This window comes from Castor canadensis, chromosome 1, assembly GCF_047511655.1.
Source record: "Castor canadensis chromosome 1, mCasCan1.hap1v2, whole genome shotgun sequence".
Classification (NCBI taxonomy): domain Eukaryota; kingdom Metazoa; phylum Chordata; class Mammalia; order Rodentia; family Castoridae; genus Castor; species Castor canadensis.
The window spans coordinates 200,063,221-200,090,283 of NC_133386.1; the positions used below are offsets into that span (position 1 = coordinate 200,063,221).

The window sequence follows — 27,063 nt, forward strand, 5'->3', positions numbered from 1 at the left end:
AAATATATCTGAGAGGGTCATTAATAGAAATAAATCCCTACATTAAAAATCAAGAATGATTTTAAGTAAATAACCTGATGTTCTACTAGAAGGAATTAGAAAAACATGAATAAACTAAAGCAAAACTGGGTGAATAAAGGTAATAATTTTCAATCTTTCAAAGATTAGAGCAGAAATAAGTTTAGAAGCATTGAAAAATCAGGGTAGAAACAAAGATAAAAATAATACAAACCATGAATGAAACAATGTTGATTTTTGAAAAACACAAAATAAAGCATTTAGGTATTCTGAACACACCAATGATGAACAAGGAGCTTAACTTAGTAGTAAGATGTCTTCTATAAAAAAAGTCTGGAACTTATCTCCTCACTGCTGAATTCTACCAAGTATTTAAAGAAGTGCATCTGAAGTTATTTTAAAAAATTTATGGGGAGAGAATTCTTTAAACTCATCCTATGAGGCGAGCATTACTGTAATACTATAAAAAAAAGACATGAACCCCCCCCAAAAAAAACCTTTAAGCCAGTATTCCTGAGGCACAAACATCCTCAAGAAGAAAAACACAAGGAAACTGAATTCAACAGAACATTACAAAGACTATTCATCATGACCAAGATATAGGGATGACATCCATAGAATCAATAAATTGCATTAATTAAGTAAAAACAAAAACAAATGATCATTTCAATAGATGCATTAAAAATATTGACATAATCCAACAACCTTTCATGTCAAAGCTCTTAAGAAATTAGGTAGTGAAGGAATGTATATAACCACAATATAGGCTGTGTATGTCTTACCCACAGCTAGCATCATACTGAATGGGGAAAAGTAGAGAATTTTCCTCTTAAGATTGGGAATGAGACAAGGATGTTCACTTTCACCATTTCTATTCAGCATGTTGATAGAAGTTGTAGTCAAACCCATTAAAAAAGAAAAAAAATTCAATTTGGCAATAAAGAAAGTAAATTGAACTTGTGTACAGATAGCACAATCTTATACACAGAAAGCCATAGAAACTATATGAAAAATTGTTAAAAATAAAGGATTTCAGTCAAGTTTCAGGAGAGGAAATTAATATGCAAACCAGTAGGGTTTCTGAATTCTATACCCTCACAGTGAACTATTTATTGTAAGTAAAGATATCACTAAAACAATACTCTTTACAATAGCTACCCAAATTCCTATGAATACACTAAAAAGGAGATGAGAGATTTGTCCAATGAAAACTACAAGACATTAAAAAAAGAAATTGAAAAAAATAAGTAGAAAGAGTTGTGTTCATGGATCAGAAAATTAATATTGTTAAATTCTTCATACTATCCAAAGAAATCTGCAGGTCCAATTCAATCTTTATCAAAATACCAGTGATACGGTTCACGTAAACAAAGACCCTTCAAACTCGGAAGCAACTGTAAAGGACTCCTTGGTAATCTTTTTTTAACTAATAGTATTTATTTGTCAATTTTCAGGTTAACTTTATCTTCCATATCCAAGATATATTCTTTATTTAAAAAAGTGCTTACATTAGTATATGATAGTTTTTTATTGTTATGCTGGGGTACATTGTGGCATTTACAAAAGTTCTTACAATATATTAAATGTATCATAACTTGATACATTTCCATCATTCTCCCTATCTTCCCTTCCTCCATTCATGGGATAGTTTCAACAGGTCTCATTTTTTCCATTTACATATATGTGTACACAGTATTTGCAACATATTCACTCTCCTACATCTTTTCCCCACTTCATCCCTCCTCCCACTGGTACCAACCATCCCCTCCTGATCTCTGATCTTGTGAAAAAATGACATATTTTTTGTTTAAGATAGCTATCCAGGGAGTTTCCTTATCATATTTCCATGTGTATATGTATTATAACCCAAATTGGTTCTTCTCTATTTTTCTCCTTTCTACCTTAGTCTTCTTCTTATGTGATCTCAACAGGTTTAAAAATTCTATATTCATTCTTACATAGGAAGTACACATCAACATATTCACCTTCTTAACTTCCTTCTTTTACCCTCCCTCTTTTGTATGAGTCTTCCTCTTACTGTGACCTGTTTTCCACAATATTGCTTGTATTTGTATTAGGTCTATATTCCACATATGAGAGAAAGTGTGTGTCCTTTGGCTTTCTAAACCTGACTAATTTCACTTTAGATGATGTTCTCCAGTTCCATCCATTTATCTGCAAATGCCAAAGCTGATTCTTCTATATGGCTGAATAAAATTCCATTGCATATAAATATCACATTTTCTTAATCCATTCATCAGTAGTATCCGTTACTAATCTTGACAACAAAGAGTAAAGCTAGAGACCTCACTCTACTGAACTTTAAAATGTACTGCAAAATGTAACCAAAACATCATGTAATTAGACATATGAACCAATGGAATATAATAGAGAGCCCAGAAATTAATCCATACACTTAGAGCCAACTTATTCTGGACAAAGTTTCCAAGAAGACATATTGGGAAAGCAAATCTCAATAAATGTTATTGGGAAAAGTAGATAGCTAAAGTAGATGACCATATTTAGAAGAATGAAATTAGAATCCTATTGCTCACCATATATAATGAATTATAAATAAATAAAAATTTAAATATAAAATCCAAAACTATTACACTACTAGAATAAAACATAGTGGAAAATCTCTATATACTTAAGGATGATGGAGGGGGTAAATTCAACTATGATATATTGTAAGAACTTTTGTAAATGTCACAATGTATCCCAACACAATAATAAAAAAAAGAAAACCACCATGTTCTTAATCTTGGTAAGGATTTTTTAGATAAATTTTCAAGAAAGGTGATAAAGCATGCCAGGATCACAGAGGTCCTTAACCCAAAAGGGCTCAGGGCAGGAATGAACAAGACAAGACAAGACACATATGAAGAGGGCCAGCAGGCTGATGACCAACTGGCAAAATTTTATTTTTCTCAACCAGTTTTATACAAAAGAGGAAGAGACTTAAACATCAAAAGCACTCTGACCTAGTTACAACCTTTCTGTGTTTTCAACTCTGCATTCTTACTGCCAGTGTCCTTGACTAAATATAAACTTCTTTTCAGTCAAGGGAAACCATTTAGCATTCTTTCCCACCGTGATAGAGGCATGGTGCACCTGCAGATTCCGACCTTGTTGGAATGTTGCTAAGCCATAGCGACCTGGTCAGACTGTGGCTTTTGGTTCCCAACAAAAGCACAATCAAACAAATGGCATTAAATCAAACTAATGTATAGCTGAGAAAACAATGAGTAAAGTAAAGAGATAATATAGAGAATGAGAGAGTATATTGCAAACTGCACATTTGGTAAGTGGTTATTAAATAATTATATAGGTAACCCAAATACTGAATAACAACAACAAAATCAAATATTTAACAAAAGTCCTAAATAAGTATTATTCAGTAAAAAACATACAAATGGACCATAAACAAACGAACAAACCCTACATATCACTACTCATCAGGAAAATGAAAACTGAAATGTGATATCGCATCACTCCACTAGAATGACTTATAAAAAGACAAAAGTTAGTAAGTGAGAATGTGGAGAAAACAGAACTCTCACACACTGTTGGCTGTAAATTAGTGCAGCCTATGGAAAGCAGTACGAAAGTTCCTCAAGAAATTAAAACTAGTAATATCATATGATCCATCAATCTAACTACTGGATATATATCTAAAGGAAGTAATATCTGTGTTGAAGAAACATCTGGATTGCAGAAATATTCACAATAGCCAAGAAATGAAATCTACAGATGAAGGTATAAAGAAAATGTGTTTATACACAGTGAAATAATATTCCACCATAAAATAAGAAATCATCTAATTGGTGACAACATGGATAATCCTGGAAGAGACTACCCACACTCAGGAAGAAAGTACTGAATGGATCACATTCATATATTGAATTTAAAATCTTGATCTCACAGAAGTGGGAGGAAAAATAATGGTTACCAGAGTTTGTTTGGGGTAAGGGTAAGGAGTATATGGAGAATGGCTATAGGAACTAGGTTACATTTGGGGAAATTAGCTCTGGAGTGTTGTGTACAGATCTCACTAATAGTCAACAATACTGCATATACATTTGCAAGATAGCTAAAAGAGATTAAATTCAATATTCCCACCACAAAGAAATGATTAATGTTTAAGGTGACAGATATGCTAATTACCCTTATTTGGTCATTACCCATGTATACCTATAGTGAAATGTCACATTGCAGAAATACATATAATTATTATGCCACAACCATACTCCTTCTACTCTTATTTTTAATTGATACATAATAATTATATGTATTTCTGCAATGTGACTTAGCCCCTGCCTGGAAAACTGTTGGGAGTCTGAAGATGTAGCTCAGTGGTAATAGTGTACTTTTCTAGCACTAGGTCCTGGTTTGGATCCAAAGCACCAAAAACCCCCACCTCCTAGGCCGAAATGATCAATTTAACAGGATTTTAAAAACTAGCAAAAATATCATAAAGGAATTATATAAGTCAATTAGTTAGACTGAGGAAATAAACCCTTATATAAGCATACTCTTGCTTCCTCCAGAACTCACTTCTCATAGAATTTAGAGTTACTCTGAGTTTCTGGTATGACCTAATTGAAGAATAATATATTACTAAAAGATTGTAATGTGACCATATTCCACTTTGGTTTAATCAATAGTGATGGATTATACTAGAGATTAAATTTGTTAAATTCCTCTCTTTTAAAACCCTTATTATTATTTATTTTTAATGGTTTTAATTATAATAATTTCATACATGCATATAATTTTATTTGATTATACTAACCCCCAATCACTGTTTCTCCCTTCTTGATTTTACATTCATGACTCAATAGCCCCTTTTTCATTCATGACTTTTTCTTAAGATTTTGATTCCTCCTATGAGAGAAAACAAAAATTTTCTAATTTCACTATTAAAAAGAAAAATCTTCCTTCCTGATTTTCTACAGAAAAAAATCACAAACAGTTTAGGTTTGTGATTCTTGAATTCTATGTCTGTATAAATTATTAGAATGTTGAGCAAGTTTGTTTTAGTTTATTTGTGACCAGGTATGCATTAAAGTCCAAACCTAAGTTCCAAATTCACAAGTGACAGATTAGAGGTAAAACATTAATCAGATTCTTTTGTCACCTCATCAAAATATTTCTGATAAATAATTATCCTTCTTGCTTTACTTACAAAGTCTATCTCATGATCTTGGAGAACTGAAGAAAATTCTTAGATGGTTCAGTTGCAGCAGCCTGGTGGAGCCATTAATGAGAAATTGATGTGAGGATCAATCTAAACTGAATGAAGGGAAACATTTTCTCCCTTTGAACTCATCTCTATAGAGGGATCTGCCTTCACTTGGGAATTGATTGTCCACATTCAAATGGCATTTGAGGAGCTTTTGGAACAAGTTGGAAGCCTGGGGAGATATGATATCCTTCAGACGGTTTTAATTCTTTTCTATGTACTCACAGCATCCATTCACAATCTGCTGGACAACTTTACTGCAGCCATTCCTGCTCATCGTTGCTGGGTCCAGCTCCTTGACAATGGCACTGTCCCTGGTAATGACACTGGGATCCTTAGTCAAGATGACCTCCTGAGAATCTCCATCCCACTGGACTCAACCATGAAGCCAGAGAAATGTCGTCGCTTTATCCATCCCCAGTGGCAACTCCTTCATTTGAATGAGACCTTCTCCAACAGCAATGAGCCAGACATAGAGCCCTGCCTGGATGGCTGGGTGTATGACCAAAGCTACTTCCCCTCTACCATCGTGACTGAGGTAGGTGGCCCTGTTACTTCTTTTGGGCATATGATATGGATGTTTAGAATACAGACATGCTTAAACTCTTTATTTACAGTGTAGATACTGTAGTCAGCTGTCTGTCATGCCGCCAGCTGATAGAAATTGCTGATAAATCAATTGTTGAGAATTTGCACTGAACTTGAGGCAATGAACTCAACCATCTAGATATGAGTCTTATTGTCAGAGAGCTTAAAAAATTTGGTAAAGACTAATGATTTGACAGCTACAGTATGTAAAAAATATTCCTCTTGGTCAATAATGCATTGCCTGCTTTGCAAATGGAAATATCTAGGCTAATTTTTTGAAATCACCAAGCCTTGGCTACTTGTCAGAGAAGCAAAGCAAGGTGAATTTTACATCCATTTTGAAATTTGTCAGTATTAAATACATTCTTCTTGGTGCTAGTGATACTGTTCAGTTGTAGTATACTTGCCTACTGGGTGCAAGTTCACTCTCCAGCACCATACAAAATTTGACTCAATGTTTTAAAATATGTGCCAAAGATTGAGAATTCCTAACACATAAAATGCTAAATAAACACAATGACAAAAAGTCCTAACATAACCTACAAGTTTTACAGTGAGGATTTCTAGAAGAAGCCCTACTTGAGCTGAGATGTGAATATTCTAGACCTGTCAGTATAGTCGAGAGACTGGACACTGTATCCTCTGAGCACTGTTGCAACAAGGGAATGTGAGGTCACAAGCAGCTGCAAACCCCCATTGCATTGGCTTCCTTGTCTTCCAGTGGGACCTGGTATGTGACTATCAGTCAATGAAGTCAGTGGTGCAATTCCTGTATATGACCGGAATGCTGGTGGGAACACTAGTGTGTAGTCCTCTCTCAGACAGGTGAGTGGCTCCAGATCAGGGCTCTCCTTACTCTGTGCTGTTTTCACCAGCTTATGATTAATTCTTTCCTGTATGAATGTCAATGAATTATAGCATGCAATTTTCATTGTTGGATATGGTTGATCCCAGAAATCTAAATATAGGAATGGATTACAGTCAGTGTCCTGAGTGCCCTTTTGTTGCCACAAAACACTATGAACCATGTCCATGAATAGGAATTGGAAATGATGGCTATCTCAGATAGGGTGATATGGAAACAGGATTTAGAGAGGATGTACCATGATATGTAGTTTAAAAGGATAAAAGTTAACTACAGGTGGGGATTGAAAGGTGCTTCAAGATACGGGATAATATCTGTGTGAAAACAAAGATACTAAAAACTGTAAGTCTTGGCCTGGATACTGTGCTTAATCACAGGAACCTGTGATCTAAATGTCTGTGGGTTCCTGTACTGATGGGCATACCATTGCCACACTATAATGTATAGATGTTTCTTTCTTTTTCCTTGGCTGTACTGAGGTTTGAACTCAGGGCTTTGCACTAGTGAGGCAGGTTCTCTACTGCTTGAGCCACACCTCCAGCCCTCATTTATTTCTTTTTATAAAAAAAATTAGTATGTATTCATTATCCAAAGCCATAGGTTTCATCTCAACATTTTCATTCATGCATATGATCTACTTTGATCATATTTACCTTCATTGTGCTCTCTCATCTTCTTACCTCTCCCCTTGGCACAATTCCACTTCCCTATAGCCCCTTCTACTTTCATGACTTTTTAAATGTCTTGACTCCCATATGATTAGAAAACATGTGATACTTTTCTGTGAATCTGACATTTTTAAAGAACAACCTATCAATTTTTTTTAGCAAATGACATGATGCTGTTTTTTTCCTTATCCCTGAATTGACTGAACAATATTAAATTGTGTTTATTTTTATTCTTTAATTTAAGAATCATTAATAGTACAAGGGGGTTTCATGTGAAAATTCCATATAGTCTTATAGTGTACTTTGAGCAAGCTATCCTATTGTCTTTGTCCTTTCACCTACTATTGGGATCTGAAGCTAATCACATTATTCAGATATTGTGAATATTGCCATAATAATTAAGGGGATGTAGGTGTCTCTATCTCATTGCTGATTTGATTTCTTTGGGTATATAACCATGATTGGTATTGCTCGATCATAAGGTAGATCTATTTTTAGATTTTTAGGAGCATCTAAACTGGCTTCTGTAGTGATTGTATTAATTTACACCACCACCAAAAGTGCATAAAGAGATCTTTTATCCTCACATCCTTGTCAACATTTGGTTGTTTTCTTTCTTCAGGTTTTAAAATTTTTAACATTTTAATGTTTTCATTATGTCATTTACACACATGTGTACATGAAATTTAATTATATTCATCATGAAATTTAATTATAATCCTCTCTTTTCCCCTCACTTCCTTTCTACTTATTCCCATCTTCTTCCTAAATCATTCCCCTCCGACTTTTGTGTCTTTTCAAGTATAAATTCTACATAGTATAGAAAATATGGTATTTGTCTTTCTGAGTCTGGCTTATTTTGATTAATGTGATGATCTCTCATTCCATCCATTTTCATGCAGATGAAATAATTTATTCTTTGTTGTTGAATAAAACTCAATTGTTTATATATACACCACATTTTCTTTATCTGTCATCAATTGTTGGGAACCTCAGCTGATTCTATAATTTGCCTGTTGTTAATAGTACTACAATAAATATGGATGGTCAACTGCACCCAATTTCATCAAACATACACTAAAGGACTTAAAAGCACATATAGACTCCAACATGGTGGTAGTGGGAGAATTTAATACTTCTCTATCACCAATAGGTAGGTCATCCAAACAAAAGAATCAAGAAAGAAATCCTAGAAATAAATGACATCATAGTTCAAATGAACTTAACTAATGTGTACAGAATATTTCATTCAACAACAGCACAATATACATTCTTCTCAGCAGCCCATGGAACTTTCACCAAAATAGTTTCTATCTTAGGGCACAAAGCAAGCCTCAGCAAATACAAGAAGATAGAAATAACCCCATGTATTCTATCTGATCAGAATGCAATAAAACTAGAACTCAACAACAACACAACAAAAAAGCAGAAAATACACAAATAATTGGAGGCTAAGTAACATATTGCTGAACAATCAGTAGGTCATAGAAGAAATAAAAGAGGAAATCAAAAGGTTCCTAGAAGTTAATGATAATGAAACACATCTTACTAGAACCTATGGGACTCAGAGGAAAGTTTATAGCCATGAAGGCAAATACTCAATCAATATGTTATGTTAGTCATATGTTAAAAACACATGTAGTTAGTAAAGAAAAGAGCAGGGAATACTCTGGAAGAAATAGGTATAGGCAAGGACTTCTTTAGTACAACTCCAGCAGCCCAGCAACTAAGAGAAAGGATGGACAAATGGGCAATGTGAAATTATAAAATGTCTGCACAACAAAAAAAATGGTCTCTAAATTGAAGAGACTACCCACATAGTGGGAAAAATATTTGCTAGCTATACATCTGACAAAGGACTGATAACCAGAATATACAGGGAGCTCAAAAAACTAAACTCCCCCAAAATCAATGAACCAATAAAGAAGTGGGCAACTGTACTAAACAGAACTTTTTCAAAGGAAGAAGTCCAAATGCCCCAAAAAAAAAAAAAAAAAAACACATGAAAAAATTCTCACCATCCCTGGCCATAAAGGAAATGAAATCAAAACCACAAAAGATTCCACCTCACTCCTGTTAGAATAACTAGCATCAAGAACACCACCACCAACAAATGTGGGTGAGGATGCAGGGAAAAAGGAACCCTCATACACTACTGGTGGGATTTTGTAGAAGAAAAATAAGAGATGGTAAGAAAGACAGACTTTTTGCTAGTTTGAGAGAAAGATAGTTATACAAAGAGGTTCCTAGCATTGATCCCATGCACATGTGTATTGCAACCTACATTGGTTCATCACTAGCAGACCTCTTCATGATTTCCTGGTTCCCTTCCCATAATGGCCTTTGCCAGTTTTAGATTACTATATTCGCTTATTTACAGTGAGCACATAAACCACATACAAGTTTTAAGTTTCCTTCCCTTTCCCTGTTCTTCCTGTGCATGTTCTCCTCTTAGTGTGTGACCCATGTCCAATATTTCTGCATTTGTTTTAGGTCTATATTCTGCATATGAGGGGGAACATGTGATGTTTGGCCTTCTGAGCCTGAATAACTTCACTAAGGATGATGTCCAGTTCCCTGCAAATCCTTGCCAACATTTTTTCTTCTTGATAACAGGCATTCTGAGTGAGTGAGATAGAATCATATTGTAATTTTGATTTACATTTCCCTGGTGGCTAAAGATGTTGAAAAATTTTCACATATTTATTGGCTATTTGCATGTCTTCTTTAGCTAATTGTCTGCTCAATATACTTTGCTATTTATTGATTGATTATTTGTTCTTTTTGTATTTAATTTTTCAAGTTCTATATATATTGTGGATATTTATCCCCCATCACATGTATAGCTGGTAAAGATTTTCTCCCATTCTGTAAGTTGTCTCTTCAATTTTCTTTTTTTTTTTTATGGTAGGCATCTTCTAAGTTGAGTTTTAATGGTCTCCATCCTCTTGTATAATCTCCCATCACCAAGCTTGGGCTAAACTTGCTCTTCCTGATTTACTTTTTTTTATTATTTTATTATTCATATGTGCATACAAGGCTTGGGTCATTTCTCTCTCCTGCCCCACCCCCTCCCTTACCACCCACTTCGCCCCCTCCCTCTCCCCCCACCCCCTCAATACCCAGCAGAAACTATTTTCAATTGATTCCTTTCATATGCAGAAGTTTGAAAATTTGATGCAATCCCATTTGTCCATTATTCCTATTATTTCCTGAGTTATTACAGTACTATTCAGAGAGTTGTTGGCTATACTGATATCTTGAAGTGCTTTCCCTTCATTTGCCTGAAATTGTTCAAATGGTCCAGGTCGTATATTAACAGCTATGTTCTTTTTTTTCTTTCTTTTATCATATTGTTTTTGCATTTACATACATGTGTATATACTGTTTGTGCCACCTCCCTTCCTTCTCCCACCCTGTTTCTGTACAGAACCTGTTCCGCCCTCTTGTTCTCTGATTTTGTCGAAGAGAAAACATAGGAGATAATAAGAAAGACGTAGCATTTTTGCTAGTTTGAGATAAGGATGGCTATACAGAGAGATTCCTAGGGTTGCTTCCATGCACTTGTGTATTACAACCCATATTTGTTCTTCTGCACCAGACCTCATTGCTCTTTCCTGGTCCCCTTCCCATAGTGGCTTCTGTTTTGAAATTCTGTCATCCACTTGTTCTAGTCTGGAACTTTCAACTGTATTTTTTAATTTGATTTCAGGAGTTTCTTATTTTCATTTGCTGTTTTTTTTTTTTGGGGGGGGCTTCTGTGTCTTTATTAAATTCCCTTGTCAGTTCTTGTGCTGTTTTGTTTATTTCATTCATCTCTTCTTTTAAATCTTCCTTGATTTCATTCAGATGTTTGCTTACATCTTCTTTGAGTTCATTTAGTTGTTTCTTGCCTTTCAGGCTGCTTATACATATTCACTTTGACTTGTTTTGTTGACTTGTTTTTATATGTTCTCTTTAAACTCATCAATAGTTCTTACTGTCATTCTTTTGAGCTTGGAAAGTGAGGTTTCATTCCATTCACTATCCATAAGATCCTTTATTGTATGATTTTTGACCTTTTGAGGAATCATTCTCAGTGTACTTATTGAGGACCAAAGAAACCCACCCTTCTCCTTTTTTGTACAGGCCAACCTGGACTGCAATCCTCCTATTTTATGCTTCTTTCCATAGGTGGGGTGACAGGTATGTACCACCAGTCCCATCATTTTTTCCCTTGAGATGGGGTTTTAAAACTTATTTTGTCCATACTTATCTGTAAACACAATCCTCTCAATCTCAGCTTCCTGGGTAGTTTGGGATGACAGGTACACACCACTGTGCCCAGCTATTGGATGAGTGGGATCTGGTGAACTTTTTTTTGGGCTGGCCTCAAACCACAATCCTCCTGTCTCAATTTCTCAAGTAACTATGATTATAGGCATGAGTCACTGGTGCCCAACTCATTTATCATTTTTGTTTTATTTCATTTTTATTATTGTTATACTAGGGGTACATTGGAACATTTATAAAAGTTCTTACAATACATCATAGTTGAATTGGTCCACTCCAACATTCTCCTTTATCCTCCCTCCCCTTATTCTAGGAATTGTTCAATAGATCTCATTTTTCTATTTACATACATATGTACATAATATTTCTACCATAATCACCCTCCTACACCCTTCCTTTAATCCTGTCTCTCCTACTGGTACTGATCTCTCAGACAGAGCCTATTTTGCCTTCCTATTCTCTATTTTTGAAAAAAAAAGACACTTTTGTTCACTTCTCATTTTTAAAATGAGTTATTTGAATTCCATGTGTGGAAGGATAGCTGCTTTGATATCTTTGGTTCAGTCAAAGAATCCTGAACTTTTGGAAGAGATATGTTGTCTTGTTTTTCATATTTCTTAAGTTTCTGTTGCAATTTGTGCATCTGCTGGTATGGATAACTCTTCTGACTTTATATGTTGGTTTTCTTTCCTTCTCATAAGGGCTCAATTTTGAGTATGACTCAGGAAGTGGAAATAAACCACAGTAACAGAAATACTAAAAAAGCCAGATGTACAAATGTGTTATAAGAAAATTGTGACTACCCTGTATACCCCCAATAGCAATATAAAACAGAGGGGTAAATATAATGCAGGTTAAACTAATAAGTTTAAATTTAAGAAAGGTAAAGTTAGTAAAGTAAGAAAAAGAGGTGGTAGGGAAAGGGGAGAAAAGAAGTAGCAGGATAGGAAAGAAAGGAAAAATATGAAATATATATGTAAAAGGAGAAATATTGGAGGAAACCCCAGTAAAACAAAACAATCAAAGAGGAAAAAAAATCAAAATTCCTCTTTGATGAAGGAAAGGAGAAACCACTTTCTGAGGCTTGTGATTCTAGAGTTCCTCCAATAATGGCAGGTGGTGGGGAAGTAGAACTTTCTCCTTTTCAGATACACTTAAACATGTCAAATCAAACCTGGAAGTATGAGGCTGAGCCTACTCTGCCTTGCCTTCTGACTGAGTTATGACACTGTCCATCCACTGAAGGGCTGTATTCATGCTTGTGCGTCCAGAATGCGGTGACATTGATGGTAGGAAGTGGGTGTGAGCCTCTCTTGCTAGCAGACTATGTTCTGCTTGGATGTGTGTCTCCTCCCACCTAAAGCTCTCTGTCTATGGACATAGGAGAAGCCCCAGTAACAGAAGCTGCTCATTTTCTATTATCTCTGCTTCTGAGCATGGAGAAGGTGACCAGTCCAAAGCAGTCAGCACCAGGGTCAAGCACACAGGCACCAAGTGATCCTCTAGCTCCCACCATGGCAGTCTACATCCTTGATCCCACATGAATCCACACAGCATCTGGTTTTTCTCCTCCTTTTGAGAGGTCAGATGGTTGCTTCTAAGTGTAATTCTCTTTTGCTTCTCTCTAATGCAGACTGAAATTCCCATGATGTAGACTTTTGTCCTCAAACTTGTGTTTAGCTTTTGATTAGCATTCCTGAGCCCAGAGTGGCTATTGGGGGACCTGTCTCATGAGCCAGAAAAGAGGAGAGAGGCTTTGGGACTTGTATAACAGTGGCTTCCTTTCACATTGGAGTAAGGTCAGAGGGTAGGACATCTCTTAAGAGGGTTTCTTAGGTTGGCACCTGTTACTAAACTAGGAAGTGAAGGAGCCCCTTTCTGCAATGCCAGATTGCTACAAGTATTTCATATCTCCTGTCTTAACCTATACTTTTGCAAGATATCACATTCTGTGATATCAGCGTTTACTTTTACTCTGTTGTTCATACAGGCCTACCGAGGGGGATTGTCTCCTTTCTCCAGTGTCCACCAGTCACTCTCTCTTAGGGCTCCTGTTTTCTCTTACAATCCCAAGTTTCAATAGTTCTACATTTCACCTGGTCACTGACTATCTAAAACTGTTCTTAGTACCTTTACATAATACCTTACTTCCTCCTGGAGCCACACAGCTCCTTGTTTTGCTTCAATCTTGTGGAGACACAGGAAATTGCTGGATATCTATTCTGCCATCTTTGTCTTCCATGTAGACATTTCTATAAAACATGTAGGATTCATTGTGAGGTGATACTGATGGTGTATTAAGAAATCATTGTGGTGTGGTAAAACAGCTGATTAGAGCAAGCACTTTCCCACATCTCCACAAATCTGCAACAAAACTCATGGTACATGGTTCTAGGATAAAGATTGTGGCATAGAAAGGCAGGGAAGAGCAATAAGTAATAGACATAGCAGGGGAAATGCAGATGCACTGAACTTTAGATTTATAAAAGAAACAAAACACCTTAGTATAGAATGCTAAGCAAAGTGGTAGGGAATAGGGTGAGTTGCTTTAAAGGGCTACAGGCAGAAGAGAAAAGGAAACACTCCTCAGGAGATATAACAGTTGCATGAGCTGTATACAAATAGCTGGGGCTCTGCAAAACAAAACCAAAACGAGAATACATAAAGATGGGTAGGTCACTTACATTCTGTTCATCAAGCAGATGCTGGAGAAGCACCCTTCCCCAGCATTTCCCATCTTAACCATTGGTAGTCATATTAGTGAGGTGGTCTTAAAGAGACATGCCTCAGCTAGGGAAAGCAGAAGACCCTGAAATTTTATACTTCCATACCCTAAATACTCTCCCTCACACTGGTTAGACAAATGGCCACTCCAATAACCCATGTAAACCCATAAAGCTAGTTGGGACTCAGATTCACAAACATAGAACTACTTCTGTAGAGGGTGAAAATCACAAACCAATGGGATTAACTGCTGACTGTGGCATCATACCATGACAATTCAGGTGTGAACTAGCATAAGTTTAGTGGGGAGTAAATAGGGAGAAAGCAGAAGTCTGAATGACATGGAAATCATGCAAGACCAGTGGAGAGTGAACTAGAAATTTTTATGAAACTAAGTGATGTGGAAATTTTTATGAACTAAGTGATATTGGTAGAGTGGAGAGCAAGCCTTGAGATGAAATATATGTAAGGAATGACCCTGGAGTGAGTGGGGAGCTTAGGAGTTGCTTGCCTTTGGTAAGTAGAACAGGTTAACTATCACATAGCATTTTCTGTCTACTTGCTGTGCTGGGAATTAGCCTTAGGACCTTTCAGGTACTAGGTAGGTGCTCTGCCACTAAGATAAATCTCCAATCTAGACAACTCTCTTCACTCTAATCTGTTTGGACTTACAAAACTCCTCTGGGGGAGAGTGGAATCCACTTTCATCCTCAACAAGAAAGAAATAAAGACTGAGGGTATTTTTCTTCTGCTTTGCTATTTTTGTTGATGCTTTTTCTTACTTTCTTTTTTCAGTTGTTATTGTGTTTTAAAAAATTTTCTGACATTTTTTCTTTCTCTGTACATACATATGGCATGTTATCTTGCAATATTACTTCCAATGCCTTCACATCATACACTTTTCCCTCTCTTGCATCATTTATTTCCCTATCCCATTCCCCCTCCTTTTATCTAACTTAATTATTAATACCTATACATCAAAAATTTAAACACCTAGTTTATCCGATAAACACCTTAGTTACTTTCATTTATAACCATATTTTGGAGTAGTTGATGTTTACAGTAGTTTTCTTTTTCCTTTTTTAAAATTCATATGTGCATACAATGTTTGGGTCATTTCTCCCCCCTTCACCCACCTCCTCCTTTACCCCCCCAGCCCTCTCCCCCCCAACCCCTCGATACCTGGCAGAAACTATTTTGCCCTTATCTCTAAATTTGATGAAGAGAGAGTATAAGCAATAACAGGAAGGACCAAGTGTTTTTGCTGGTTGAGATAAGGAAAGCTATACAGGGAGTTGACTCGCATTGATTTCCTGTGCGTGTGTGTTACCTTCTAGGTTAATTGTTTTTGATCTAACCTTTTCTTTAGTTCCTGGTTCCCTTCTCCTATTGGCCTCAGTTGCTTTAAGGTATCTGCTTTAGTTTCTCTGCGTTGAGGGCAACAAATGCTATCTAGTTTTTTAGGTGTCTTACCTATCCTCATACCTCCCTTGTATGCTCTAGCTTTTACCATGTGAACAAACTCCAAACCCCTTGTTGTGTTAGCCCTTGATCTAATGTCTGCATATGAGGGAGAACATATGATTTTTGGTCTTTTGGGCCAGGCTAACCAAACTCAGAATGATGTTCTCCAATTCCATCCGTTTATCAGTGAATGATAACATTTCATTCTTCTTCATGGCTGCATAAAATTCCATTGTGTATAGATACCACATTTTCTTAATCCATTCGTCAGTGGTGGGGCATCTTGGCTGTTTCCATAACTTGGCTGTTGTGAATAGTGCTGCAATAAACATGGGTGTGCAGGTGCCTCTGGATTAACCTGTGTCACAGTCTTTTGGGTATATCCCCAAGAGTGGTATTGCTGGATCATATGGTAGATCAATGTTTAGCTTTTTAAATAGCCTCTAAATTTTTTTCCAGAGTGGTTGTACTAGTCTACATTCCCACCAACAGTGTAAGAGGGTTCCTTTTTCCCCGCTTCCTCGCCAACACCTTTTGTTGGTGGTGTTGCTGATGATGGCTATTCTAACAGGGGTGAGGTGGAATCTTAGTGTGGTTTTAATTTGAGTTTCCTTTATTGCTGGAGATGGTAAGCATTTTTTCATGTGTTTTTTGGCCATTTGAATTTCTTCTTTTGAGAAAGTTCTGTTTAGTTCACTCACCCATTTATTTATTGGTTCATTTATTTTGGGAGAATTTAGTTTTTTAAGTTCCCTATATATTCTGGTTATCAGTCCTTTGTCTGATGTGTAGCTGGCAAATATTTTCTCCCACTCTGTGGGTGTTTTCTTCAGTTTAGAGACCATTTCTTTTGATGAACAGAAGCTTTTTAGTTTTATGAAGTCCCATTTATCTATGCTATCTCTTAGTTGCTGTGCTGCTGGGGTTCCGTTTAGAAAGTTCTTACCTATACCTACTAACTCCAGAGTATTTCCTACTCTTTCCTGTATCAACTTTAGAGTTTGGGGTCTGACATTAAGATTCTTGATCCATTTTGAGTTAATATTGGTATTGAGTGATATACATGGATCTAGTTTCAGTTTTTTGCAGACTGCTAACCAGTTTTCCCAGCAGTTTTTGTTGAAGAGGCGGTCTTTTCTTCGTCATATATTTTTAGCCCCTCTGTCAAAGACAAGTTGGTTATAGTTATGTGGCTTCATATCTGGGTCCTCTATTCTGTTTCACTGGTCTTCATGTCTGTTTTTGTGCCAGTACCATGTTGTTTTTATTGTTATTGCTTTGTAATATAGTTTGAAGTTAGGTATCATGATACCTCCAACATTGTTCTTTTGACTGAGTATTGCCTTGGCTATTCGTGGCCTCTTGTGTTTCCATATAAATTTAACAGTAGATTTTTCAATGTCTTTAATGAATGTCATTAGAATTTTGATGGGAATTGCATTAAACATGTGGATTACCTTTAGGAGTATAGACATTCTTACTACGTTGATTCTACCAATCCATGAGCATGGGAGATCTCTCCACTTTCTATAGTCTTCCTCGATCTCTTTCTTCAGAAGTGTATAGTTTTCCTTGTAGAGGTCTTTCACATCTTTTGTTAGGTTTACACCTACGTATTTGATTTTTTTTGAGGCTTTTGTAAATGGAATTGTTTTCATATATTCTTTCTCAGTTTGTTCATTATTAGTTTATAGAAATGCTAATGATTTTTCTATGTTGATTTTATATCCTGCTACCTTGCTGTAGCTATTGATGGTGTTTAGGAGCTTTTGAGTAGAGTTTTTTTGTGTCTTTAAGGTATAGGATCATATCATCTGCAAATAGGGGTATTTTGACAGTTTCATTACCTATTTGTATTCCTTTTATTCCTTCTTCTTGCCTAATTGCTCTGGCTAGGAATTCCAGTACTATGTTGAATAGGAGTGGAGATAGTGGGCATCCTTGTCTGGTTCCTGATTTTAGAGGGAATGGTTTCAGTTTTTCTCCATTAAGTGTAGCGCTGGCTGTAGGTTTGTCATATATAGCTTTTATAATGTTGAGGTACTTTCCTTCTATTCCTAGTTTTCTTAGAGCTTTTGTCAGAAATGGTGTTGGATCTTATCAAAGGCTTTTTCTGCATCTATTGAGATGATTAAGTGGTTTTTGTGTTTGCTTCTGTTAATGTAGTTTATTACGTTTATTGATTTTCGTATGTTGAACCACTCCTGCATTCCTGGGATGAAGTCTACTTGGTCATGGTGAATGAGCTTTTTTGATGTGTTGTTGAATTTGGTTTGCCATTATTTTATTGAAGATTTTTGCAACAATGTTCATTAAGGAGATTGGCCTATAGTTCTCCTTTTTGATGTGTCTTTGCCTGTTTTTGCGATAAGTGTAATACTGGCTTCATAAAATGTGTTAGACAGTTTTCCTTCCCTTTCTATTTCATGGAAAAGCTTAAGGAGGGTTGGTATTAGTTCTTTAAAGGTCTGATAGAATTCAGCAGAGAATCCAGGACCTGATGGTCCTGGACTTTTCTTTTTGTGGAAAGTCTTGATTGCTGCTTCAATTTCGTTTTGTATTATCGATCTATTCAGGTGATTAATACACTCTTGGTTTAGTTTTGGATGATCATATATATCTAGAAATCTGTCCATTTCTTTAAGATTTTCGAATTTATTTGAATATAGTTTCTCAAAGTAGTCTCTGATGATTTCCTGGACTTCCATAGTGTTTGTTGTTATCTCCCCTTTTGCATTCCTGATTCTACTAATTTGGGTTTTTTCTCTCCTCATTTTAGTCAGGTTTGCCAGGGGTCTATCAATCTTGTTTATTTTTTCAAAGAACCAACTTTTTGTTTCATTAATTCTTTGTATGGTTTTTTGTTTTCTATTTCATTGATTTCAGCTCTTATTTTTATTATTTCTCTCCTTTTATTTGTTTTGGGATTTGCTTGTTCTTGTTTTCTAGGAGTTTGAGATGTATCATTAGGTCATTGTTTTGGGATCTTTCAGTTTTTTTAATATATGCACTCATGGCTATAAACTTTCCTTTCAGGACTGCCTTTAACTGTGTCTTATAGGTTCTGGTAGGTTTTGTTTTTATTTTCATTGACTTCCAGGAACTTTTTAATTTCCTCTTTTATTTCATCAATGACTCATTGTTCATTAAGTAATGAGTCATTCAATTTCCTGCTACTTTCATGTTTTTTGTCCTTATTTTTATTGTTGAGTTCTAGTTTTATTGCACTGTGATCAGATAGAATGCATGGTATAATTTCTATTTTCTTATATTTGCTTAGGCTTTCTTTGTGCCCTAGGATATGATCTATTTTGGAGAAGGTTCCATCGGCTGCTGAGAAGAATGTATATTGTGTAGATGTTGGATGAAATGTTCTGTAGACATCAACTAGGTCCATTTGATCTATTGTATATTTTAGGTCTAGGATTTCTTTATTGCTTTTTTTGGATGACCTATCTATTGATGATAGTGGGGTGTTAAAGTCTCCCCTGACCACTGTGTTGGAGTTAATATATGCTTTTAAGTCCTTCAGAGTATGTTTGTTGAAACTGGGTGCATTTACATTGGGTGCATATAGGTTAATAACCATTGTTTTTTTTGGTCTATTTCCCCTTTTTTTTAGTATGGAATGTCCTTCTTTATCTCATTTGATCAATGTAAGTTTGAAGTCTACTTTGTCAGAGATAATTATTGCTACTCCTGCCTGTTTTTGATGGTCACTGGCTTGGTAAATCTTCTTCCAGCCTTTCATCCTAAGCCTATGCTATTTCTGTCGGTGAGATGGGTCTCTTGGAAGCAACAAATTGTTGGATCTTCCTTTTTAATCCCTTTCGTCAAGCAGTGCCTTTTGATGGGTGAATTAAGTCCATTAACATTAAGCGTTAGTACTGATAGGTATGTGGTGATTCCTTTCATTTAGTTGTCTTAGTTGTTTGAAGGTTTGATTGTGTGTACCTAAGTTGAGGTTACTCTCTACTGTCTTGCTTTTTCTTTTCCTGTAGTTTCTTGCTGCCTGTCCTTTCATGGTTATGTTGGCTTTCACTTTCTGCTTGCAAAATCCTTTGTAGAATCTTTTGTAGTGGTGACTTTGTGGTCACATATTGTTTTAGTTTCTGCTTATCATGGACGACTTTTATGGCTCCATCTATTTTGAATGATAGTTTTGCTGGATAGAGTATCCTGGGATTGAAGTTATTTTCATTCAGTGCCCTGAAGATCTCACCCCAAGCTCTTCTTTTTAATGTTTCTGTTGAGAAGTCTGCTGTGATTTTGATGGGTTTACCTTTGTATGTTACTTGTTTTTTTCTCTCTTACAGCCTTCCATATTATTTCTCTAGTTTCTGTACTTACTGTTTTAATGATAATATGCTGTGGCTTAGTTCTATTTTGGTCTGGTGTGTTCAGTGTTTTGGAGGCCTCTTGCATCTCTATGGGAATAAATTTCTCTAGATTTGGGAAATTTTCTGTTATTATTTTGTTGAATATATTACAATTTCCCTTTGCTTGCACCTCTTCTCCTTCTTCAATGCCCATGATTCTCAGATTTGTTCTTTTGATGGAGTCAGTGAGTTCTTCCATTTTGTTTTCATAGGTTTTGAGTTGTTTAACTAATAATTGTTTTGTTTTTCCTTTAATTACCATTTCATCTTTAAGTTCTGAGATTCTGTCTTATGTTTGTTCTATTCTTGTGGATTGGCCTTCCATTTTGTCTTGCAATTCTGTTTCATTCTTTTTTCTGAGGTTTTCCATATCCTGAGTTGTTTCCTCTTTAATGTTGTCTATTTTCTTCCTGAGTTCATTTATCTTTTTATTAATCTTGTTGTTTGTTTCACTTTGGTGTTTATACTGTGCTTCTATGGTTTCCTTTATTTCTTCTTGTGCTTTTCAAATTCTCTATTTTTGTTGTCTTGGAATTTCTTGAGTGTCTCCTGTACATTTTGGATGACCATATCCAGCATCATCTCTATAAAATTCTCATTGATTACCTGTAGGATTTGTTCTTTTAGATTATTCTTGTTAGCTTCATTGGGTTCTTTGGCATAGTTTATCTTCATTTTGTTTGAGTCTGGCTCTGAGTATCTGTTTTCTTCATTTCCCTCTGGCTCCTGTACTAATTTCTGCTGTGGGGAAACTGGTTTCCCTGTTTTTTCTGTCTTCCCGTCATTGTCCTTGGTGTTGTTACTGTCCCTGTACTGTGTGCAATTAAGTATTGTTATAATAACAATGGTGATATTTAGAATGGAAGAGTGAGAGGAGAGGGAAAGCAAAGAAGGTAAAGAAAAAGGGAAAAATAAATAGACAAGTAAAAAACAAATAAGCAAACAAACAAATATACAAGAAAGTTTCAAAGATATCAACTGGAAGTGATAGTGTACTAATCAACAGTAAGCTGAACAGGCATTAGAGAGAGGATTGAGGAAAAAAAATAAGTAAAACTAAAAAAAAATCTCCAAGTTCAAATGCAATAAAGTTTCAGTCATGATAATTTTGTTTTTAGTCCCTAAGCCTCCAATCCTGGAGATGGTGTCTCAGAAGTAGTTCTGTAGTTGTTCATCATAGGGGTACAACAACAACAAGAACAACAACAAAACACCAGAAAGTGTCCCAAGTTCAAATGCAATACAGTTTCAGTAAGTTTTTCAGCATGCTGTGTAGTTTGCTTGTTGTCTCATCAAAGGAAGAGAGAGAGAGAGAAAAAAAAAAGTCTGGGACAGCTTTGTGACTGACTATCTGAGGCTGTGGCTCACCTGCCCTCTGCTGTCATCCTGCTGTTGCTGCAGATCTCAGGAATGAGCTTAACACTCGCCTCCCCCCTCAGGCTTTTTTACTTAGAAAAGCTTGGAAATCTTTCCCCTTTCCAAGCACACGGGGGGAGGTGACACTGCACCTGCTCTCTCAGGTCAGCGTGTTTATTTATAGTTCACATGAGAAGTGGGCTTTCCCGCCTCTCCTGTGAAGTCTTCCTCCCACCACTGTTCCCAGAAGCTTCCATGCTCCTGGCTGCCAAGCGTGTGCTGCCTCTCCTGCCTTCTCCAGCCAGCTTGTTTATTTACAGTTCCATGAGGGGCTGCCCCTCCCCCCTCATCAGCAGTCAGGGCGCCTTGCCTTCTTTGCTACGTGTCTTTTTTGTTGTTGTTTATTATTCAGTTTCTCTTTTTTTCCCTGGGTGGGGGTCGGTCTGTCCAGGGGACTATGCTGATCTGGCCCAGGGTTGTCTGTGGGAGTACTGCATGCCGCTTAGCTCACCTTGGGGTCTGCACCTTCTCAAGTCATCTGGGTGCTGGCGTCTGGAGCATGGGAGCCTTTCTGGTTTCTCTGTTTGACGTGGAGTTGGAATGCTATGCGCAGGCTGGGGGTGTGGAGTAGTCAAAGTTTTGCCTCTTCTCAGTAGTTTTTCCTGTAAGGTGTATCTCCAGCATCTCTCCAAGATTTTACTTTAGGGAGCACACTTTCTGCTTCCTCCCTCTAATTGCTATCTTGGAATCCACGCCTAAAACTTTTTTATGGGTGTGTATGTATATAAAACTGATAGGCAAAAACTGTTTTTGCTGCATAAAACTGTCATAAAATCTCAGGAGTTTGGGCCTTGGTCCCAAAATTCTGGTTTTGGCTTTGGAGAAAATGTTCCTTTTAGATACTGGTCACTCGCAGCTGTGGTTGATACTGGATTGAGAGAGAAGATAAATTTGACTCCCCACAGCTACTGGAATTCCTTTTATACATTATTTCAGGGATCTCGTTTTTTAAATTTTCACTCCAGCTAACATTAGATTTTTTTTTTACCATCATCTGGTAAAATAGAGTAATAAGCATCTGGATTTTTGATTTAAATTCTTTTGTTTAAAGGCTTCTCTGAGTATTTTGGGTCACTTAAAATTTTGTGCTACCAATTGACAACACAAATGTAAGGTAATAAAAAAACCCAGGGTATTTATGTTGGAATCTCTATGGTAAACTGCTTAAGTTTTTTTTTCTTGCATATAAATATATAAATATCTTGAGATAGTTCTTATTGTTGAGTTAATGTAAAAAATATTGTTACTTCTACTCTGTTCTACTGTTACTTTTAAGAAAACCAGCTTTCAAACTTATTTCAATCAGGTCTCATAAGATGCAGGCATTCTGGGGTTAACACTCCAGCTCAAAACATCAATAACAACAAAAAAAGTGCCCTTCAAAACTCTGGCTGCAGGCTTGCAGCAGAAATCTTAAAATTCAGGTAGTTAAAGAAATGACCTTAGCCTGTTTCATTCTGTTGTAAATAAAATCTGGGATTTAATCCTCTCAAATACATGGGTCTCTCAGCAAGTGGACTTTCTATAAATTGTTTTTACATAAAAAATAATTTTAAGGTTGCTTTCTTTCTGTTTTTTTCATGCAAATATAAGGCTCTAAGTTAAAAGGCTTTAGGAGTTATTTTCAACAAGTAACAAAAACATAAAATGTATTAAGGATATGGTTTCTAAAAATAAAAGGTTAAAAAAGGCTTTTAAATAGGAAAAAATTATGTAAAAAATGTCATAAATATTGTCTCAAAATGGGAAAAAATGACAAAGACATTTATCATTTATCATGATACAAAGTAAGTTGTCATATTAAGTTGCCATAAAACTTGGAATTTATAAATGCTTGTACAAGTGACTAAGTTGACTAAAATCTAAGAGTTACATTAAAGGTTTTATAAGTTCAAAATTTAATGTATTGATGTTAAACTAAATCTTAATTCTTATAACAACAATGCTGTCTTAAAAATATTGTTCAGTTATTGGTGACATTTACACAAAATGTTCTTAAAAAAGATCTTTGTTCTATCAAGAGAACTGTCAGGAATCTTTGGTGCTCTAAGAATTTAACAAGACAATCAGTTAGGAAATCAAAACTTTATTAGGACACAGAGAGGCAACAGGCAGGTAAACACAGAGAGTGCTGCTACACTAACATGTAAAACAAAGTAAAAACAAAACTAAGGTGCATCTTCCAGATAGGATTAAAAAGGGACTTAAAAAAACCACTACATTGGAGGTCTTGAGACCTCAAGTCACATCTTTATTAGAGTCAACAAAATAGAGGTAGTTTGTTAAAAAAAAAACTGGGTTGTGTGTCATTAGCCTAAGATGGTCAGACTGAGCCCGTTAATTTTGGAGGGCTCCATTGGCTATAGGTCAACAGAATCCTGCTGTATATCATAAGCCATCTGTTAATGTCAGCCATCAGGTTTCCTAACTCCATACTTGGTCCTCATGAATATTTACTTGCATTCACTTCTGGTTTTTGTCAGGGCTTTGAATACTGAGATAACTGAATCATAACTAAATAAAAATTAATTGAAGAGTTGTTTTATGTAAAATCTTGTAGATGACTCCAGAATTGTGGTTAAACAACTATTGTCTTAGGTGATTCTAATGCAGTTAGTACCCTTTATGTGCCTGTGATTAGGCTATTTGGGGTCACTAATATTTGCCCCCTCAACTAATGGACTATGTAGGTCTTTACTCCAATGGTCACAACTAATATGTACATACAACCTCTATAGAGCTGTGATGCTGTTGCTGGCTCCTATGTATTAAATATATTTGCATTTTCAGAGTGTATCGGGCTTTCTAAAATACAAAATTTAATAAACACTGTAACAAAATGTTAATGGTACTAACATATTATTATGTTAGTTACTAAATTGTCCATCAGAATTTTAACGATGGCTCTTTTATTTTATCATTCATTTATTCACATGTGCATACATTGTTTGGGTCATTTCTCCCTGGGCCTACCCCCACCCTCCTCTCCCCCTCCCCTCCTCACTTCCAGGCAGAACCTGTTCTGCACTTTTCTCCAGTTTTGTTGAAGAGTAGAAATAAGCAATAATGAGAAAGACATAGCATTCTTGCTAGTTGAGATAAGGACAGCTATACAGAGAGATTCCTAGCATTGCTTTCATGTACAAATGTATTATAACTCATGTTGATTCATCTCTAACTGATCTTTACACTTGTTCCTGATCCCCTTCTCATGTTGACCTCTGTCACCTTAAGGTTTCTGTATTAATTCCTCTGGAGTGGGGACATCAAATGTTTCATGTTTTGGGTTTTCTATCTAACCCCTTACCTCCCATATATGTTCTCCCCTTGTCATGTAACCCAAGTCCTACAACATTGCTGTGTTTTCCCTAGATCTAAAGGCTGCATATGAGGGAGAACATAAGATTTTTGGTCTTTTGAGTCTGGCTAACCTCACTCAGAATGATGTTCTTCAGTTCCATCCATTTACTTGCTAATGATAAGATTTCATTTTTCTTCATGGCTGAATAAAATTCCATTGTGTATAAATACCACATTTTCTTGATCCATTCATCAGTAGTGGGGCATCTTGGTTGTTTCCATAACTTGGCTATTGTGAATAGGGCTGCAATAAAAATGGGTATGCAGGTGCCTTTGGAGTAACCTGTGTTGCATTCTTTTGGGTATATCCCCAGGAGTGGGATTGCTGGATCTTAGGCAGATTTATGTTTAGATTCTTAAGAAGCCTCCAAATTTTTTTCCAGAGTGGTTGCAGTAGCTTGTATTCCCACCAGCAGTGTATGAGGGTTCCTTTTTCCCCTCATCCTCAAACCATGGCTCTTTTAAGTTTTTGTCATTGCAGTTCTGATCCTTCTGGGACATTTACAATCAACTCCATAAAAAATGACTCTAACAAGTACTTGTCTGTCAAATAAGTTAGCTGTAAATTTTGTCTTGTATTGTTATTATCTAGTAGCCCACTGCCTAAGGGCAACTTCTTTTAAGCACCTCTGTTGCTTAAATTTGGCAAAAGGGCTAGTTGTCACTGACTCCCACCTGACCTGCTTTTTGCTTCTCCCTCCACAATGTGGGACACTTACAGAGAAAGCTAATCCACACAAGGAAGGATCAAAATGACCAATCAAAAAATTCTTCAGATGAGATTTCTCAGAGACAAACAGTTTGGAGACAAGGAGGGAATATTGTCAAAGTTCAAATGGAGTCACTTGTGCCAGACCTCTCAAAAAATTAATCAAAGCTGAGAGGGTTGAAGAAGTGGTTCTTATGCATGTGTGGCTATCTGGCATTAAAGCTCTTCTAGACACAAACTCATATTTTTGGCCAGAGCCTTGTACCTTAATAGGGACAAAGTGACTATTTCTACTGGTGCCAGACATGTCCTATGGTACTTAAAGGTGGTGTTTTTAGTTTGGGACTTAAACAATTGGTGTTTTTTTTTTTCTCTTAGACTCATAGACCACAGCCTTAGATTTTCTTTTGGCTAAACAAGGAAGAGTAAGTACTCTTCCCTGAGAATAGTTCCTGTTACACATGTAAATACTTCAGACATTGTAGAAAAGTGTACAAACTACATTCTCCAACAGGCTAAGTGGTTTTGGGAACAGTCCCTTGAACCTCAGGTATGCACACTGGTATGGGATCAAATAAAATCCTCGCTCCCCTCTAAGACATGGTTCCTACCTTTTCTGGGTCCTATAGTTGCCATTATTCTCTCACCTGTATTTGGACCTTGCATTCTAAACTTACTTGTCAAATTTGTTTCTTCTTTCCTAGAATCCATCAAAATACAGATGGTGATGAAAATAAAGATGACCTACTCTCATGGTCCCCTCTATAACCCTTCTTGTGGTCAGCCCTGATGCCTTGGGCCCCTTCATAGCCCCTTTTGAGCAGGAAGCAGTTACTGAATAGACGTCATTATCCTTGTTCCTAGTGGCATTTATGACAATCATTAGGGAGGGACTTGAAGGGTGGACTGTGGAGGTATGCGTGTTCCTCAAAGATGGCAATTAGCCAGGAAGAAACCCTCTTCTTCCCAAGAAACACCTGTTCACACCAAAATCTGCATTCCAAAACAAACTCCTCCCACTGGCAATAAAAAAATCTATAAAACCTGACATCCATCCCAACTCTGGGCACTACCGGTTTCCAGGTCCCACTGCATGCCCCCCTATGCAGCCTTTCCTTTCTCTTCTCTATGAATAAAACTACTCTGGGTTTTGTGCTTGAGTTTCTGCCTCTGATGTCTATCTATGTGCAAAAGAAGGGCCCTCACCACCTGAGAATCCCAGCATATATATAGGGCAGCTTTTGTGGGAAGTACTTCAGGTCCAGACAGGAAAACAAAAACAAAAAACACTGGGGCTGAGATGGGTGCAGAATAGAGCAAGTCCAGTTCCATGGTCTTGCTGTTGTGGAAGGTTT

The 27,063-nt window shown here is 36.4% G+C and overlaps 1 protein-coding gene across 2 annotated transcripts in view; it reads left to right on the top strand.

The window, feature by feature from the left end:
• Window positions 1–5,216: 5,216 nt before the first annotated feature.
• The window catches only part of LOC141413899 (solute carrier family 22 member 10-like), a 75,785-nt gene continuing 53,938 nt past the window's right edge, over window positions 5,217–27,063 (top strand). The window contains exons 1-3 of one of the 2 annotated variants that reach the window (XM_074047816.1): window positions 5,217–5,296; window positions 5,491–5,801; window positions 6,573–6,676. In XM_074047816.1, coding sequence (XP_073903917.1) covers window positions 5,646–5,801; window positions 6,573–6,676 — 260 coding nt within the window. In that variant the 5' untranslated portion in view covers window positions 5,217–5,296; window positions 5,491–5,645. Of the gene's footprint in view, window positions 5,802–6,572; window positions 6,677–27,063 lie in introns of both variants that reach the window. The other variant, XM_074047807.1, reaches the window with a different exon arrangement.